Genomic DNA, 19,851 nt, shown 5'->3' on the forward strand with positions numbered 1-19,851 from the left:
TAACTTTAACTTGATTTTTGTTTCCAGGCTGAAGAGTCTTTACGTTCCCTCCACACTTCCATCCCTCCACATCATGCCTCAAGACTCCAATTACTCCTAAGACAAATTCAAAGCTTACATGAGGCAGAATCTCAGCGCAAGGCCCCACCAGAATCCAGCCATTGGAACCAACAGACCAAAGGTGAAGGGCCTCTCAAAGGACCAAGTACTGAAGAACCAACTAGTGATGAAGTTTTAAGACATTTGCACGGTGAACTCTGAAATTAATTTTTTATTTGAAAATGAAAAAAATTGAAACTGAACTGAAAAATCTTCATTGTTGCACAGGGGGTGGACTGGGATGGACTTTCTCTCTCTCTCTCTCTCTCTCTCTCTCTCTCTCTCTCTCTCTCTCTCTCTCTCTCTCTCTGTATTAAGAACATTATTTAGTTCCTGCCATCTTACCTTTGTCAGAACAGTCGGTTTTCACATGATAGTTGTCATTTAGCCAGTGATACCAAGCCTTACCAGAAATCATGCTGGTGATCTAGTCGAACAATAAATTTATATCAGAGATCATTAACAATTACACTTCTTTCCAAGTTTTATATTTATAATTAATAATATATGTGGATAACTTATAATTTGAACATTCAGATTTTGAGCTGGTGTATGAATGAATGAGATGTCTCACCACCTCTACATGTTAGGTTTAGAATGAGTGTCTGATGGATGAAGCTGATGATTGTGGAATAAATGCAATTCATTCCATTTTGTGGCCCACAGCAGGTTACTCAGGAGTTAGCCTGATTAAGATGCCAAACCCACCAAGAATGATCTTAAGTATCTTATTATTGAATGCCAGTGCTGCTGTATTTATATGATATCAATGATATCTCTTTCCATTTCTCTTGCTTATGCAGAGAAAAGTTGCATACAGAGATAATTTACAAGAATGAAAATACAGTAGATGTTAACTTCCTTAATACTCTTTTTATCCACTGATGTGTTCAGATTTCCCAGATGGGCCTTCTGTCACCAAAGGAAGGCTTTTTTTTTTTTTTTTTTTACTTCTGTGCAGGTTGATGTATGGACTAGATCATACTAATAGCAATATTAACAATAATAAAAATAATTATGATAAATTTTACACCAAAAAAAAGTTACCTACAAAAAAAAATGTGCTTGTAATTGGCATATAGATTCACCACCAAATTCAATTTTACTCTACTGAGATATTAGAACAGCAACTGTTTCTGATCCCAAGTCTGCGTGAATCTAACTTAACAAAGGCACAAAATGCATGCTTCCTGCAATCATCTATTTCAACCTCAGCTGCTGCATGTAACACTGTCCTAGAAGGATGTATCACAGTCAGCCATTTCTAGAGAAGCAACAGATCTCATTGCTATGCATCATGGAGGCATCCTATGAGAGAAAAGAACAGAGGCACCAAGGGAATATCTGAGTCACATCTCTGTGTGATATTTCACCTTGCATATTTAGGTGCTGGAAGGAGCTATTCAATCTATGCAAGCCAGAAAAAAAAAGTTTTGCTCACCATAAGTAACTAAGGACACCTTCATTTTACTGAATACAAAGCAGCAGAAATCTGAAAATTTACTGAATAATTTATTTAATCAATTAGTCATAACAGTTACAGGGTGATGGAGTTGAGAAGAGTTGATGAAATGGTAACACTCAGAAAAAAATATTTTCATACACTGGTAAGGGATGCTGCTACAGAGCATTGGAATTTACCTTTCTTGTGTGTTAGTTTTCAATTTTTTTTAAGGGAAGGGGGGAGGGGAGATGGGGATGGTATTGGAAGCCATCATTATGATAAGAAACACATGCTGGTAATGTGAATGATATCAACATTTGTGAAAGAAACTTACATAAACCTAGTGACTCGCACAACATGTCTGAGCCCTCATTGACACAACACTTGATTGCTAGAAAAGCCTGATGTTCCTCGTCAATCACCCCATCAGTATGGATAGTAAACGTGTACTGTATATGTACACTACAGTAAATCTATTTTTATTAATGCAAAGCAAGAGAAGTCTAACTAGTTATTTTAAAAAGAAGAAATGTTATCTGGCTATAATGCTGATCTATGCTGATCTGTGAAGAACTTGTGTTTCTAACATTTTTATACAGCATTACATCTTGCCATAATTGCAAACAATATCAGATATGCTTTCAAAGCATTCTAAGGAATTCTCTGTACATAATGTAAAAAAAAAAAAAAATCACAGGTCTAGCTCAGCCTGGCATTATTTCCTCTAATTTATTGCCTTTTTGTCTAATTATCAATCAAAGGTTTTGAAGGGAAGTTTTACAGTGACACTTTTTTTCCACACACATTGACTTCCAGCTTGCTTTTATATTAGTTACCATCATCTTTGCACTACTGTAATACTTTTTTATTGTGGGGGATTTATCTACTTAAAGTCATTCTTTGTGATAAAAATATGAACATAAGTCATTCCATTTGGCTGTGTGGACTGGTGTTGTCTATTGCTTGGAGGAAATTGTACAAACATTTTCCTTTTAAGAAACACCTCTACCAGCCACACCCTGAATGCACTTTACTTTACATTTATTAGTATTTATATACTGATGAAGCACAAGATTCCTTGCTGGATTTTCTTCTTGGTATTTGAAAGTTATTCTATGTTAAAAAAAAAAAAAAAAAAATGATCAAGCACACTATCCATCAAATATCACTGCACCTCAGATTATACAATAGCAATAAAATTTTAAATTAATTTCACCTTTGAGAAATGGATGTTTTAGTGTCACGAGCTGTCTGTGATACAAGTAGGCATAAGTAATGATGTTTATGAATACTTTTAATATTTGTTTTATGGTTTTAGCTAAGTTGGTAAACAATGTATATTTGTGAGCTAACTTCCTACTGTGGCCAGCATTTAACACAAAGTATTGAAGCAACTGAAGATACTTAATCTAAATTTTTATCACAAAAGGTTACATATGCACTATTAGTTATCGTAATTTTGTTGGGATGGATCGTATGTACAGGTAAGGAAATCATCATAACAAAGAAACACGCCATGGACTTGGTACTACTATGTTGATATCTCAAATATTGTTTGTTTCCTTCCCACAAAAATCAATTCCACTTTTCCTAAAAAAAATATTTGGTAGGTTTTAGTTCTTTGAAAGTGGATTATTGGTAGCTTTGCAGAATAGTGTAATTATAAACATTAGGTTACCATGTTCTTTCCTAGCAGTTAGGATTATAGCCATGTATTGACTATGGCTTTAAAAGATATGGAATGTCATCTTTCCCTATTCTTCCATGCAAAATTTTTTTTTTCAAGAAATGCCATAAAAGATAGCTTCAGATGCACTTCACATCCACAGTGTGTTGTCTGTTGAGTTCTTGAGGAAGGGTAGGGAAGCATTGTTTGAGGCACAATTTGAAATGGAAAAGAAAAAAAAAAGTATAACTGTTGAAGCTTGTGTTAATGCATCTTGTCTGCTAGTATTGTATACAAGCATGGAAGAACCCAAAGCATTAAACTACGCAATGTACATACATTAATTCTAAGTATAAACTTGGCTGTTATATATTACAGTTCAATAAAGGAGCTCCATGTATACAGTATGTGCCTTTCTTTCCTCCTCCTTTCCTTACTGTTTTGAAAAGAAAGTTCCTAATTTTACCTGTGTAGTAAGCAATCCTCATCTAACAACTGCCTGCTGAGCAACCTGTCTTTTAAATCCCTTGCATTCAAGGAATACCTTCAGGGTCTATTCACAGCTTCTCTAGGATGGCCATGGCAGAAGAACCTTCATCTCTCCATGATTATACAAACATTCTTGCTTGTTCAGACCTTTTCTTTCTACTTGCATATCTTTCACTTGTATTCTCTTTTATCCTATGCAGTATTCTCATCTTCCAAGATTTTGCTCACAATTCATTTCCCAGCTCATCACTCTTCATTTACTTGATGTGTCCACACAACTTCACTGTATTTCATCACTCCTACTTAATACTTTTATTCCATTTTAGTATTAAACGTACCATACCAAAATTTTCATTACTTAAAGATAACTCATACAAATATTAATAGCATCCTTAACCACCCCCAAGCTGCTTCTCTCTTCTACATTTTTTTTTCTTTGGTCGATGTATATGTGATAATTGGATTTTAGTGATGTGCAAGAACAGCACTTGTAATTTTTTTTTCTTTAATAATATTATGAAGCATGCATCCAAACCCCCTCAGTTCAGTTTAGTTAAGTTCAGTTGGTATTTTGGGGTATTGCCTTTGCAACAGCACCCCTAATTTTTTTTTTTTCTAGTGTTGCTGCTGTTTCTGTCTTATTAAGCAGATCCTTTTTTTCCAGAGTGATGTTATGATATTTTTATATTCTTGTTGTTTATTATCTTTACCAAAGAGTAAGAGATTTTTCAATATATTTGTGTGATAGGGTTGTTGGAGGAATCTTGTGTTTTTTCTGATGTCTTGTAGTTTTGGGCAATATAGCAGAAAATGTACTAGGTTTTCTTCATCATAGTTACATAGAGGAAAGCTTGTTTCTTCATTTCTATGTTTACTCCTCCATCTTAACTCTAGGGTATTTGTTCTAGCCTTGAACAGCAAGTCAGATTGTAAGGTGTTATCATAAATTGCCGTCTTGATTTCATTTTTATACTATCTGTATATTATTTCTGTATATTATTTCTGTAAAATTAGAAGCTAAACTGTGTTTAGCTTTTAATTCTACTTACCAGCATTCAGTGTCCCAATCCTTGATTTTGTTGCTTATCTCTTCTTTTCTCATATTCTATTGACATTTACATTTATTTCTAACATATATGTCTTAACCGTTTTTATCCATGGGTCTTTCAAGGTTTCCATTATATCTTCAAAGATTGTTTTTAGTAATGTATTGTTACCTTGCATAATGTGCCTTATATAGTGGAGTTTGGTTTTCATATCTCTTGCTGTGTGAGATGATGCTTCTATTTCTCCTCTTATTGCACTGTTTGGGGTATAGATTGGGGCATTCATTACATACCTGTTTGGTCTGTTTTCTGCTTTTTGTATTGTATCTATTTCTTTCTTTGTATAGTTTACTACTTCTCCCCCAAACATTATTAATGGTAGAACAACACTTTTCCAATATGTTGTTCCTATGAGAACTTTATTGCAGCTTCTTCTTGTGATGGATGGTATCATGTTTGCATGTTTTGCCTTTTATATAATATTTTTTCTATGTTTAAGCAGAAAGTTCCTCTTGTTCATTATTTTTGTTTCTAAATTATTTGATGAGTAACTTTTATTTCTTCTATGTTTTCTGTAGTACTGTTCGAGTAAAAAATCAATATGTTGCTTTTTTCCTTATTTAAATGCAATCCACAGTCCTCTGCTACTTCTATTAGTAACTTTATATTTTGTTTAGCCTCATCTTCATTAGTTACAGGAAGCATTCCATCATCAGCAAAAAATACTGAGGCCAGGGCACATACATCATTCCTGAATTTAGCATTGGATTGGCTAAGTTTTTGGATGATGTAATATGCCACCATAAGAAATATGACAGTTGACCCATTGCATCCTTGTTGTATGCCATTCGTTATTTCAATACTACACATTTCTTTATCATTAAGGAATATTTTGGTGTTGTCCTCTGTATATACTTTGGCAATGAGGTCAATTAACTTTGGGTGTATCTTATATTTCAGCATTACTTTCATTAACATTTCTCTGCTTATACTGTCAAATGCGTTTGTAAAGTCTACTGATATTAATGTAAGTGATCTCTTATGTTTGTAACTCTTCTGTATACAGTAATTTAGTATAAATAGACTGTCTGCTGTTCTTGTAGATGTCTTTGCATTTTATTTTTATGATTCCCATTAATAATTTATGTGATGTCTGTAAGGGCTACTGGTCTCAGATCTTTTATTATTGGTTTTGCTTTTTTCTCCAGTAATTTGGTATTTGATGGATTGGCCATGTATCCAGGATTATTCCAGTATCAATGACATCATTTAATGCCTGTAGGAGTGTTGTTTTACATTTATCATAGTGTATCATAGCAATAAGGAGTTCTGTTTTAATTTTATTGGGTCCTACTGCTTTTTTTGTCTTTGTCTTTCTATTTGGTATTCTAACTCAGTCATTGTTATTTTACAGTCTTTCATTGGTTTTATATCATCAGTATTTATCATGAATGCAGCATCCAGGTGTTCTCTTAACTGATATTGTATTGTTAATTCATTATTATCTATATTAACTGATTTATTGTCACAATAGTTCTTGAATGTATTTTCATATTCTTGTTTTATATTATTATTCCATATTTCTGGTATATTATTTCTTTCTTTGTTATAAATTTTCTCCCAAAACTCTTTAATCTTCATAGGATACTTATGTATTTTCTCTTGTACTCCTTTATCATATAGTATAATATCTTTTTTCTTCTCATTACTTTTACCTCTCAACTTACTTGTCTTGCCAGATTTTTCTGTTGTTTTTGTCTGCTTTTATTTTTGAAGTTATTTTTTCTTCATGTTTTCTTAATTCACTTTCTATTTTACTTTTCACACTTTCTTTTTGCTTACAGTATAGTTCCTTATATTTTCCTTTTTCTCGTATAGTTGTTGAATTTCGTAATTTCTGGTTGAATTCTTTTCTTTTGCATTCCCTATTTTCCTTCTTATGGTTCTTTTCATTGTTTTTATCTGATACTTCTTCTATTTTTATTTCTAAGTCTGGCATAGTGCATTCACTGGTATTCAGCTTCTTTTATAATTCTTTTATATACTCCTTTGTAGTGTGTTCATCTATTTTCAAGTAGTGTGTTTCTTTGTACTTTGACCCTCCTTGGGTTCCCTGCAATTTTCCATGATAACTAAAATTCACAGTTATTAGTTTATGATTTGATAGATCATACTCATCACCATTTTCATCTATTCTCATATTATCAAAGTACTTATATAATTCTTTATTTATCGATGCAGTCAATAGTGCTACAATGATCATCTTGCCATGTTGTCTCTCCTTCACTCTCTATATCACAGTTCAAAATATTAAGATTCAGATGTTCTAATATGTTAACACTCACATACCATTATTATTTATTTTCTGTTTTCCAATAATCCCAATGTCACCGCTGAAATCTCCGGCAATAATATATTTTCCATGTGTGTTATTTCCAATTGTTATGACATCCTCTTCAACTAATTTATTTCTTGTATTATCATTTACATATATATAAACAATTATTAAAGTAAATTTTAAAGTGTACACTTCACATTCTGCTATAAGTAAGTCTTCTGATTTTGACTCAACTTCCTTTATAGTAATGTTACTACTATAAAGTAATAACCTACTAGCACCTGTGTTTAATGAGAATCTTTATCTTGATCTTACAGGAGGCTCAGGTTTCCTCCCAAGCCAGACCTTTGCATCGGCACTCCTGTAGAGAAAAAAAGAATGACAAACAGAAAACGGCATACAGAGTCATACAGCATCTATCACACTAGTTCCTACATCTAGCACGCCACATTCTCTCCAGGAACTCTTTCACTGCCTCAATCATCCTTTCACTCGTCTCCCCCCACAGTCCCAGCAGCAATACCATCCACTCCCTGTCTTCACTCTAGCATGCCCCAATTCCCTCAGCACCATTTGCATCATCTCATCCCTGTCTCTGGCATATTTCACAAGCTCCAGCACCACATGCTCCATCCTCTCTCATGTCACACATCTGGCACACTTTGCTACAGGACTCAGACCATCTGTAACTCCTTGCATTCACATCCATACACTGTGCCCTTGCTTGGAAGAGAAGATCACCATCCAGGCTTCCCTCATACCACTTTTCATACACTGGAGTCTTTTTCTCTCTCTATACCACTTGAAAGTATTCTTATGTTTCATCTTATTCTTCCATTCACTCAATCCAACATGCTTCACCACTGTCTATCTTATTTTTCCACTTTCTTACATCCCATTCTAAACCCTCTCCATTTCTGACAATCATACTCCAGTCACTCTCAACATGCCTCCCCTTAAACTGCTGAAAAGCCCAACTAGTTTCCAAACCACTCTTTACTATCATCTTAACACACTTCTTCCCCCACCTGTTACTCCTAACATTCCACAGAAACAACTTTTCACTAGTCTCGCATCATCCATTTGCTCTAATCTAGCTTTGTACCTCAAGGTTGCTTTTGCATGTCTCTCCCTAAAAGTACTTCAACCCATGTCCACTCTCAAGGCCTCTATTGCTACATACCTTGGTGCATTAAGTACCATCCTTGGTACTCTATTCTGTTCTACTTCTAACTTCTCTAATTCATTTTAATTTCACATAATCACACTCATACCATACATAATGCTCGGAACAGCCACATTCTTCCAAACTTCTCACAGCACATCATATTTACTTGCTCTCATCCTTGCTGTACTTCTTTGACGACCCACCCACTGGTTCACCATGCTCATCTTTTAATTTTTTGCCTTCACACAGCCATTTGGACTCATCCACATTCCCAGGTACTTGTATTCATCTGTCTGTTGCAACTCATTCCCTCCCAGTTTCCACAGATCAAGGGTGAAAACACTGGCAGGAACATCAAAGGAATCAAGATCAAGGGTGAAAACATTGGCAAGAACATCAAGGGACTTTGACATAAGAGTGGGAATACACCAGGAATCAACTCTTAGTCCACTACTCTTTATCACATTAATGGAGGAGGGTACTAAACTTGCAAGAGGAGATGGCCTGTGGGAGCTACTCTATGCTGATAATTTGGTATTGACAGCAGAATCAAGGGAAGTGACTGACATGTTTAATAGGTGGAAGGAGGGGATGGAGCAGAGGGGACTAAAAATAAACATGGAGAAGAAAAAACTAATGGTGACCAGAAATGAAGCTAGAGAAAGAATTCAGTCAGGAAAATGGCCATGTGGATGTTGTGGAAGAGGAGTGGGAGCAAACTCAATGTTGTGTACTAGGTGTAATAAATGGTGTCACCAACAATGCTCAGGTCTGAGGAATCTTAGACGGGTGCAGAACTTTGTATGTCCAAGATGTGTGCAGGAGGAGGAGGGTGGTGGTGGTGGTGGTGATGACAAGGATGTCGGGTTGGAGGTGAATGGAGGTGTGTTGGAGGAGGTACAACAGTTCTGCTATTTGAGAGGTATGTTAGACTGTGAAGAGGGTGTTGAGAGAGCAGTAAGGGCAAGAGTAGCAGCTACATGGGGAAGATGGTGAGAAATTGCCAGTTTATTGGTGAACTGCAGCATAAAACTGAGGATCAGGGGAAGGGTATACAGAGCTTGTGTCAGATCTGCTCTTCTGTATGGAGCAGAAACATGGGCACTGACAAACAGACTGACATATTCTACGTAGCTATGACCACAGGATGCTGAGATACATGGCAGGAGTGAGGTGGCAAGACGGGAGGTCTAGCACTGAGATGGTGGAGATGTGTGGAGTTGAAGACCTTTCTGTTGAGCTGAGGAAGAGAAGACTGAGATGGTTCGGACATGTGAGAAGGGCGGAGGGAGGGGTGTTGAGTGAGGTGGAGGAGGTGAAGGTTGGAGGCCAATGGCCGGTGGGAAGGCCAAAGAAAAAATGGAGGAAGTGTGTGACGGAGGATATGAATTTGTTGGGAATAGAAGAACATATGGCACAAGATCGCCAGTTGTGGAGAGCAGTCATCGCCCGTCCAATCCCACCCTAATGGGAAAATGTGGATGTTAAACAAAAATTATGATGATGATGATGATCACACTGAATTTCTCTCATCCTCTGACCTATTCACAATCATGACCTTGCTTTTCTCACTGCTAAATCTCACACCAAGGTCCCTTTCCATACCCATCTACATCAAACAAACTTTGAAGTTCATCTGCCAATTCACTCATTACAACTACATCATAAAAAAGCAAACATCATATTATTCCCTACACTCACTCCCATATTCATTCTTCTCATTCTGGCTGCTAATTCCTCTGTATACAAGCTAAAAAGGGTTGGTGACAAAATACAGCCTTGCCTAACTCCTCTTTCACTCTTTACCCAGTCCGTTTCTATAACTCCTAGTCTGTATCTAGCTCTTGTGTCCACATATATACTTCACATTATGTTAACTACCTTTGCACTCAAACCAATCTTTTCTAAGACTCTACCTAGCATTTCTCTATTCACTCTATCATAAGCTTTCTCTATGTCTAGAAAACATAAGTACAGTTTACTACCATCTTTCTTCTTTCTTTCAATCATTTCATTCACCACAAGCATGTTATCTTCTGCTCTTCTGTCCACATGAAATCCATTCTGTTCCTCACCCAACACTCCAGCTGTCTCAATCAACTTTACACAATCTCTTTCAACATTGCACTAAAAACTTTATCTACTGTGTTCAGCAATCAGCCAGTAATTTTTCAATTAAATTTTACTCTTGTATCCTTGTGCACCAGAGTCATTCTGCATCCATTCTGCATTCTCTGCACTCTCTCTTCCTGCCATACCTAGTTAAATAACTCAGTCATTTTATCAATAACTTCCTCTCCATTTTTGTATATCTCATAAGGTATTTCATTTGGCCCTGCTGACTTCCCATTCTTCTGTCTATTCACACATTTCTCCACTTCACTGCTGATTCTTTCACTCAACTCATCTGCACCCTTCCTTTCCAATGTCACGCACCCTTCTCTCACATCAAGTACCTCACCTACACCTCCAATCTCTTCCCAGAACTCTTTTAAAAGCCCTTCTCATTTCTTCCCTATCTGTCACCACTGCTCCATTTACCTTCAGACTCTCCACATTCTCCCTGTTAGGCATTCCTTCACCCCTCAGGAATCTGTACCATTTTCAACCACCTTCAACACCTTTCTCTCTTAGGGACTGAATCACACTCCTCTCACACCTAACTTTAGCATTCATTATCTTTCACTTCATCACTTGCTGCTGACTCACATATGCTGTACATGCATTTTGGTACTCACTCTCAGCCTCCTCACTCTCATGCCTCCTCTTTCTCAACTGCCTGCACACCCTATTTGGTCTCTTCCTTTCCTTTCTAGTATCCCTAATTTCATCACTCCACCATGGCTTACATGCACGCTTCCTGGTACTTGTTTTTACATACCCTATCTGGCAGGCTGATGCATTTCTCACATTCTCTACAAACCTATCATTCATTTCTTCCACGTCATTCAAGTATTCATCCTCCCAGTTTCTCTCACTCAAGTCTACCTGGAAATTCTCCCATCCTACATCCCTCAGTCCCCACTTTCTCCTCTTAGCCTTGGCATTTGTTCTGTCTCTTCCATTCAACTCACATTCTAGTACCAGCATCTTATAGCCCAAGACAACCTCAACCATTCCATCCTCATTTATCCACATGCGGTCCACAATCTCACGCATTCTCCCATTCACTAGCATGTAGTTAATCGCAGACTCCTGGTTCCTAGCACACCAAGTCACTAATCCTTCTGCTAGGGTCTCATTCAGGTTTTCAAGGTCCATCTCATTCACAAACTCATCAAGCATCTCACCATTCCTATTCATTTGTTCACCTAAAATACCTGTGTGCAATCATATCTCCCATAATAATCACTCTCTCCAGCATGATCTCTTGCAATCTTCTTCAGTATACTACCATATATATATATATATATATATATATATATATATATATATATATATATATATATATATATATATATATATATATATATATATATATATATATATATATATATATATATATATATATATACTAACAGTACTTTCTGCTGTTCTTCCTAACTGCTCTCTCACCTTCCACTGTCATGTACACTACAACTACAACTACCCTCCCAGGTCTACCACACTCATCAATGAGGAATTCAATGATCTTGATCTTGATGCTACAGGTGGTTCAGGATTACTCCAGAGCCAGGTCTTTATAACAGCAACTCCTGTAGGGAAACCAAAAATGGCAAACAGAAAATAGACCATCTTTCACACCACTAATCCCTACATCTAGTATGCCACATTTTCTCCAGGAACTCCTTCACTGCCTCAGTCATCCTTTCATTCATCTCCCCACAGTCCCAGCAGCAACACCATCCATTTCCTTAATGTCTTCTCCACTCTGATGTCCCTAATTCCCTCAGCACCACTTGCATCATCTCATCTCTGTCTCTGGCATACTTCACACACTCCTGCACCACATGCTCCACCATCGCATCCTCTCCCATATCACACATCTGGCATACTTTGCTGCAGGATTCCAACCATCTGTAACCCCTTGCATTCACATCCATACACTGTGCCCTCACTTGGAAGAGAAGATCACCACCCAGGCTTCCTTCATACCACTTTTCATACATTTGGGCCTCTTTCTTTCTATACCACTCCAAAATACTGTTTTGTTTCATCTTATTCTCCCATTTACTCAGTCCCACATTTCACTATTCTATCTCACTCTTCCATTTTCTTACATCTCATTCTAGACCCCCTCCATTTCTACCAATCATAATCGAGTCACTTTCATAATGTCTCCCCTCAAATCACTGAAAGGCCCAACTAGTTTCCAAGCCATTCTTTACTACCATCCCAACACACTTCTTCCCTCATCTGCTACTCCTAACATTCCACAGAAACACCTTTCTCACTAATCATGCATCATCCATTTGCTCTAATCTATCCTTGTATCTCAGGGTTGCCTTTACATGCTTCTCTCTATATGTACTTACTTGCTCTCATCCTTGCTGCACTTCCTAGTCAGCCCACTCATTGTTTCACCATGCTTATCTTTTCATTCTTCGCCTTCACACAGCCATTCAGACTCATCCACATCCCCAGATACTTGTATTCATCTGTCTGTTGCAACTCATTCCCTCCCAGTCTCCACAGTGAATTTCCTTCATCCTCTGACCTATTCACTATCATGACCTTGCTTTTCTTGCTGCTAAATCTCACACCAAAGTCCCTTTCATACCCATCTACAATATCAAACAAACTTTGAAGCTCATCTGCTGATTCACTCATAACCACTACATTCATCTGCATAAAAAAGCACATAATTCCCCAACCTCACTCCTTAATTCATTCTTCTCATTCTAGCTGCTAACTCCTCTGTGTACAAGCTCCCCTCCCCAGATGGGGACTCCGAGGCTGGTGTAGGAGTCACCATGATTTTAAAATTTTTGGAGTGAAGGGTGTGTGTATTATTAGGTGCTTGTAGTTTTGTGTGGAGGAAGAGAGTTGTCTTTAGAGGGCAGGCTGTGACTACCCCCTTGTGTTGTGAGACACAAAGGGAAACGTTCAGTGAGGTCACAGCTGGGTTTAATGATAAGTTCACAGCACCCCCTGAACAGTGCTGTATCTAGCTCTTGTGTCCACATACATACTTCGCTGTCCACATACACACTTCACACTATATTAAGTCAACATAATGTTTTCTAAGACTCTAGCTAGCATTTCCTATTCACTCTATCATAAGCTTTTCTATGTCTAAAAAAACCAAGTACAATTTTCTACCATCCTTCTTTCTCTCAATCATTTCATTCACCACAAACATGTCCTCCTTTGCTCTCCTGTCCACTCGAAACCCATTCTGTTCCTCACCTAACACTCCAGCTCTCTCAATCCACTTACACAATCTCTCATTCAACACTGCACTGAACACTTTACCTACTGTATTCACTAATGCAATCAACCTGTGATCCTTCAACTTAGTCTTGAATCCTCCCTTATGCAGCAGTCGGCCTACGTTCACTCCATTCTCAGCACTCTCCTCCTCTCACACCTGGTTAAACAGCTCAGTCATTCTATCATTCATAGCTTTCCCTCCATTTTCGCACATCTCATAAGGTATCTTGTCTGGTCCTGCTGCCTTCCCATTCTTTTGCCTTTTCACACATTTCTCCACCTCCTCCCTACTGATTCTTTCATTCAACTCATCCACATCCTTCCTCTCTAGTGTCGCACATCCTTCTCTCACATCAAATACCTTACCTACACCTCCAATCTCTTCCCAGAACTCTTTTAAAGCCCTTTTCATTTCTTCCCTATCTGTCACCACTGCTCCATTCACCTTCAGGAACTACACATTCTCCCTGTTAGGCATTCCTTCACCCCTCAGGAATCTGTACCATTTTCAACCACCTTCAACACCTTTCTCTCTTAAGGACTGAATGCTTCTCTCACACCTAACTTTAGCATTCATTATCTTTCGCTTTGTCACACATTGCTGGCTCACATATGCTGGCACTGCATTCTGGTATTCACTCTCAGCCTCCTTACTCTCATACTTCCTCTTTCTCAACTGCCTGCACACCTTATTTAGACTCTTTCTTCCCTTCCTAGCATCCCTAAGCTTGTCACTCCACCATGGCTTACATCTTCGCTTCCTAGCATTCACTCTTACATACCCTATTTGGCTGGCTGATGCATTTCTCACATTCTCTACAAACCTATCATTCATTTCTTCCACGTCATTCAAGTTTTTATCCTCCCAGTTTCTCTCACTCAAGTCTACCTGGAAATTCTCCCATCCTACATCCCTCAGTCTCCAATTTTTCCTCTTAGCCTTGGCATTTGTTCCGTCTCTTCCATTCAACGTACATTCTAGTACCATCATGTTATAGTCCAAGACAACCTCAACCCTTCCATCTTCATCTATACACATGCGGTCCACAATCTAACGCATTCTCCTATTCACTAGCATGGAGTCAATCGCAGACTCCTGGTTCCTAGCACAACAAGTCACTCATCCTTCTGCCAGGGTCTCATTCAGGTTTTCAAGGTCCATCTCATTCACAAACTCATCAAGCATCTCACCATTCCTATTCATTTGTTCACCTAGAATACCTATGTGTGCATTCATATCTCCCATAACAATTACTCTCTCTTCAGCATGATCTCTTACAATCTTCTTCAATATACTGTACTTTCTGCTGTTCTTCCTAACTGGTCTCTCACCTTCCACTGTCATAAGAACATAAGAACATAAGAAATAAGGGAAGCTGCAAGAAGCGACCAGGCTTATACGTGGCAGTCCCTGTATGAAATACGAGTATACCCATCTATTTCCACCTATCATCTCCATCGATAAACCCAGTCTAATCTTCTCTTAAAGCTCCCTAATGTCCTAGCACTAACAAAATGATTACCGAGTCCTTTCCACTCATCTACCACTATATTTGAGAACCAATTTCTTCCTATCTCTTAATCCTATCTCAGTATGGGTTCATCATGCTCTGAATCAATTTTCCTCCCACCTTTAATAATCTGTTGGTGACAACTTATCAGCATTACCAGTCTTTGTTGACTTCCCCAAAGCCCTTCATGCTGTCAACCACAATATACTTCTACAAAGACTATATCGCTACAGCACATGAGGTACTATACGAGTACACTCCTGGTTCAAAGCCTGCTTGACAGATACAACCCAGTGCACAGTCCATGATAAGTACAAGGCCACACAAACATAATGTCAAGGCTTTTTTTCTTTACACCAAAAGAAGAACTTGTATTCACTTTCCCTGAAAATCTCTCATGCTCACTCCCCTCCTGTTTGTTTTGAAGAACAAACTGCAGGCCACTTCATTCACACTGCCCAAACAACTCAGTAAAATGTGAATTTGGGGCAATAGCAATACCTGAACCAGGATGTCATTTAGATGCAGTAAGAGTAGATAAAGACTAGAAGGATTCTGGAAGAGGAAAACACACACACACATACCTGTTGGACATAGCAAGGTGACTGTCCGTTCTTGTCAGTATCTGATAATTGGCACTGTTGGGACTCCTCTGAGCCTCAGGGGAGAACAGGTATACTACAACTACAACTACCCTCTCAGGTCTACCGCACTCATTCCTACACGCTACTCAGGCAGCTAACACAACCTCACCCTCTGCACCATCTCCTGCATCAACCTCTTCTACTTTCAGGTTTCTCGTTTTTCTGTGGAGCGAGTCTATGCCTCCTCCTAACTTCTGTTTTCTATGTCCCTTTCCTACCATCACATACTCACTCCCTTCTATTTGCACCATATTCCTCAGGTGTGTCTCACCTATACTTACCAAGTCCAAACTCCACTCATTCAACTCTCTGTGTACATATTCAAATTTACCAATGCCCCATCTTCTCACATTCGTACAACCGAGTTTCATACATGACCTTGCCTGTCTGATGTCTTTTCTTCCTTGCTCCGGTGCAGTCCTATCCCTCATTCAGGCAGAGTCCATGCACACAGTGGACCTTGCACACATCCACTTGTGCAGCCTCCTGCACATCCTCTTGTTGCCGACTTCATTAAGGTGCATCCCAGCAGGAAGTAGTGTCCAGGTCAATATGCTAGTTGCCCTTCTTACCCCTCAGATCCTCCTGGATTTTGCAGTTCGTCCATCTTCTAAGTCGCTCATACCGGTCTCCTTCTCTTGGCCTTCTGATCATTCCCACCACGGCCACACTCTGGTTCTTGCCCTCAACAGCTTTCACTGCCTCCAGCACCTCCCTCACTGTTTCTTCGGCTCCAGTCCTCTCCAGGTCATTATTGCCGCCCTAGTTCACAAGTAGACCATTCCCAAATTTCTGGGTCTTCTCAGTCAGTCTTTACCTTGTTAATCTTGGCTCTCCTCAGACACTCCTGTGAGCTCCCGCTCATCTTGGTCTTAAGGTGGGAGCCTGCATTCCTGACCATGATGTCCCCAACAATGCAGATTGGGGAATTCCTCTGGATCATTCTCTTCACTGTTGGACCTCTTCGTGGTTGCTGGTCTTTTTCCTCCGTTTGCATGCCCCTGTCTTCCAGGATGTCCTGCCTGTGTCTTCATTCTTGGCGTCCTCCGTCTGTGTGTCCTTAATGCTGGTCACTACCGTCGTCGTCTGTACTTCCATGGCCATCATGTCCTCCTTCCTGGTCTTCAGCCTCTCTTTCGCCGCCTCCAGACATTCATCACACAAAAAAAACGTTTTTATGGCTCAGCATCTTGGTGGAAGCCTTGAGCTTCACACAGGCTGTGTGGAACCATAACTCGCACACCTCACACTCCACGCCACTACGTCTAGTCGTCACACTCTCCTTGCACACCTTGCAATCATCTATAGCCATCATGATTTTTACTATTAGTAAAATCCGTTAAGTTACTTAGAAACACAGGAGCGGAGTCACAAGCTTCCTCTCTCGTCCTCTTGCCGCCACTGTCTTGTTCTTGATCTTACAGGTCAGGAGGTTCAGGATTCCTCCCATGCCAGGCCCTTGCACCGGCACTCCTGTAGGGAAAAAAGAATGACAGCAGAAAACGGCAGAGTCATACAGCATCTATCACAATACTAGTTCCTACATCTAGCACGCCACATTTTCCCCAGGTACTCTTTCACTGCCTCAATCATCCTTTCATTCGTCTCCCCACACAGTCCCACCAGCAATACCATCCATTCCCTTCCTGACTTCTCAATTATAGCATGCCCGTTTCCTCAGCAACACTTGCATCATCTCATTCCTGTCTCTAGCATATTTCACACACTCCACCACCACATGCTCCACCGTTTCATCCTCTCCCATGTCACACATCAGGCACACATTGCTACTGGACTCAGACCATTTGTAACTCCTTGCGTTCACATCCATACGCTGTACCCTCGCTCGGAAGATATCACCGCCCAGGCTTCCCTCATACCACTTTTCATACACTGGGACCTTTCTCTCTTTATACCACTCCAAAGTATTCTTATGTTCCATCTTATTCTTCCATTCACTCAATCCCACATTTTCACCGCTCTGTCTATCTCGTTTTTTCCACTTTCTTACATCCCATTCTAACTCCTCCCCATTTCTGGCAGTCATACTCCACTCTCATCATGTCTCCCCTCAAATCGTTCAAAAGCCCAAATACTTTCCAAACTACTCTTTACCACCATTTTAACACACTTCTTCCCCCACCTGCTACTCCTAACATTCCACAGAAACATCTTTCTCACTAGTCTCGCATCATCCATTTGCTCTAATCTAGCTTTGTACCTCAAGGTTGCTTTTGCATGTCTCTCTCTAAAAGTACTCCAACCCATGTCCCCTCTCAAGGCTTCTATCGTTGCATATCTTGGTGCATTAAGTGCTATCCTTGCTACTCTATTATGTCCTACTTCGACCTTTTCTAATTCATTCTCATTAAACACAATCACATCCATACCATACATAATGCTCGGAACCGACACACTCTTCCAAACTTCTCGCAGCACGTCATATTTACTCGCTCTCATCCTTGCTGCACTTCCTAGACGGTCCCCCCACTGGTTCACCTTGCTTATCTTTTCATTATTTGGCTTCTCACAGCCATTCGGACTCAACCACATTCCCAGGTACTTGTATTCATCTGTCTGTTGCAACACATTCCTCCCAGCCTCCACACTGAATTTCTCTCATCCTCTGACCTATTCAGAATCATCAGAAACAGACTGGGTGAAGAGTAAGAGAGGAGTTAGGCAAGGCTGTATATTGTCACCAACCCTTTTTAGCCTGTATACAGAGGAGTTAGCGGCCAGAATGAGAAGAATGAATGTAGGGGTAAATGTGGGGAATGATAAAATGTGTGTTTTTTTTTTTTTTTTTATGCAGATGATGTAGTGGTTATGAGTGAATCGGCAAATGAGCTTCTAAGTTTGTTGGATGTTGTGGATGGGTATGGAAAAGACTTTGGAGTGAAGTTTGGCAGTGAGAAAAGCAAGGTAATGGTTGTGAATAGGTCAGAGGATGAAAATAATGTGATATGGAGACTTGGAAAGAATGAGTTGAAACAGGTGCAAGAATACAAGTACTTAGGGATGTGGATGAGTCCTAGTGGGTGTGGAAAGGCAAAGAATGAAAAGATAAGTTTGGTAAACCAGTGGTTAAGTCGACTGGGAAGCGAGGCAAGGATGAGAGCGAGTAAGTATGATTTGTTGAGAGAAGTGTGGAAGAGTGTGGCTGTGCCAAGTATATATAGTACATATGTGATTGCATGGAATGAAAGTGAAACTGATAAGTTAGAAGTGGGCCATAATAGAGTAGTAAAGATGGCACTGAGTGCACCGAAGTACACAGCAGTAGAAGCCTTGAGAGGTGATATGGGATGGGGCACTTTTAGGGAAAGACTCACAAAAGCCACACTTAGGCACATGATTAGGATTGAAAGAATGGATGATGCAAGAATAGCAAGGAAGGTGTACCTGTGGAATGAAAGTGGAAGCAAATGGATGAAGAGGTGCATGAGAATGACAGACAGGAATGGATTACAAGTTGTGTGGGCGATGAAATTGGCTGGGAGGAATCAAAATGAGCGTGAATGGGTGGTAACAAAAGGAGGCAGAGTGGGAATGAATGGGATGTGAGAAAATGGAAGAATGAGATAGACAAAGAAGTGAAATGTGTGGGACTGAATGAATGGAAGAATGAGATGGAAAGAAAAAAGACCCTGGAATGGTACAAGGAGAAAGAGGCCCCGATGTATGAAAGATGGTATGATAGAAGCCTGGGCGGTGATCTCTTCCAAGAGTGGGCACAGTGTATGGAGGTGAACGCAAGGAGTTACAGGTGGTCTGAGTCCCGCAGCAAAGTGTGCCATGGGAGAGCATGAGACGGTAGGACATGTGGTGCTGGAATGTGTGAAGTATGCCAGAGACAGGAATGAGATGATGCAAGCGATATTGACTGAGTTAGGGCATGAGTAGGAATGAAAGAGTGGAGAAGACAGGAAGAGAGTGGATGTTGTTGTTGCTGGGACTGTGTAGAGAGGCGAATGAAAGAATGATTGAGGCGGTGAAAAGTTTCTGGAGAGAATGTGGCGTGCCAGATGTAGGAACAATTAGTGTAGAGGATGCTGTTCTTTTTTTTTTTT

At 39.5% G+C, this 19,851-nt stretch overlaps 1 protein-coding gene and 1 long non-coding RNA gene across 3 annotated transcripts in view; one reads left to right on the top strand and one right to left on the bottom strand.

The window, feature by feature from the left end:
• LOC135114269 (protein Aster-B-like) overlaps window positions 1–3,614 on the top strand; it is an 84,310-nt gene extending 80,696 nt beyond the window's left edge. For both annotated transcript variants that reach the window (XM_064030136.1, XM_064030137.1), the window contains exon 15: window positions 28–3,614. In XM_064030136.1, coding sequence (XP_063886206.1) covers window positions 28–261 — 234 coding nt within the window. In that variant the 3' untranslated portion in view covers window positions 262–3,614. The remainder of the gene's footprint in view (window positions 1–27) is intronic.
• Window positions 2,666–17,405, bottom strand: LOC135114270 (uncharacterized). The gene is made up of 2 exons (XR_010275471.1): window positions 17,127–17,405; window positions 2,666–7,443 (listed from the first exon to the last, which is right to left on the bottom strand). It is a non-coding gene; the product is annotated as an uncharacterized LOC135114270 (long non-coding RNA).
• Between the last annotated feature and the right edge of the window lie 2,446 nt (window positions 17,406–19,851).

This window comes from Scylla paramamosain, chromosome 27, assembly GCF_035594125.1.
Source record: "Scylla paramamosain isolate STU-SP2022 chromosome 27, ASM3559412v1, whole genome shotgun sequence".
NCBI lineage: Eukaryota > Metazoa > Arthropoda > Malacostraca > Decapoda > Portunidae > Scylla > Scylla paramamosain.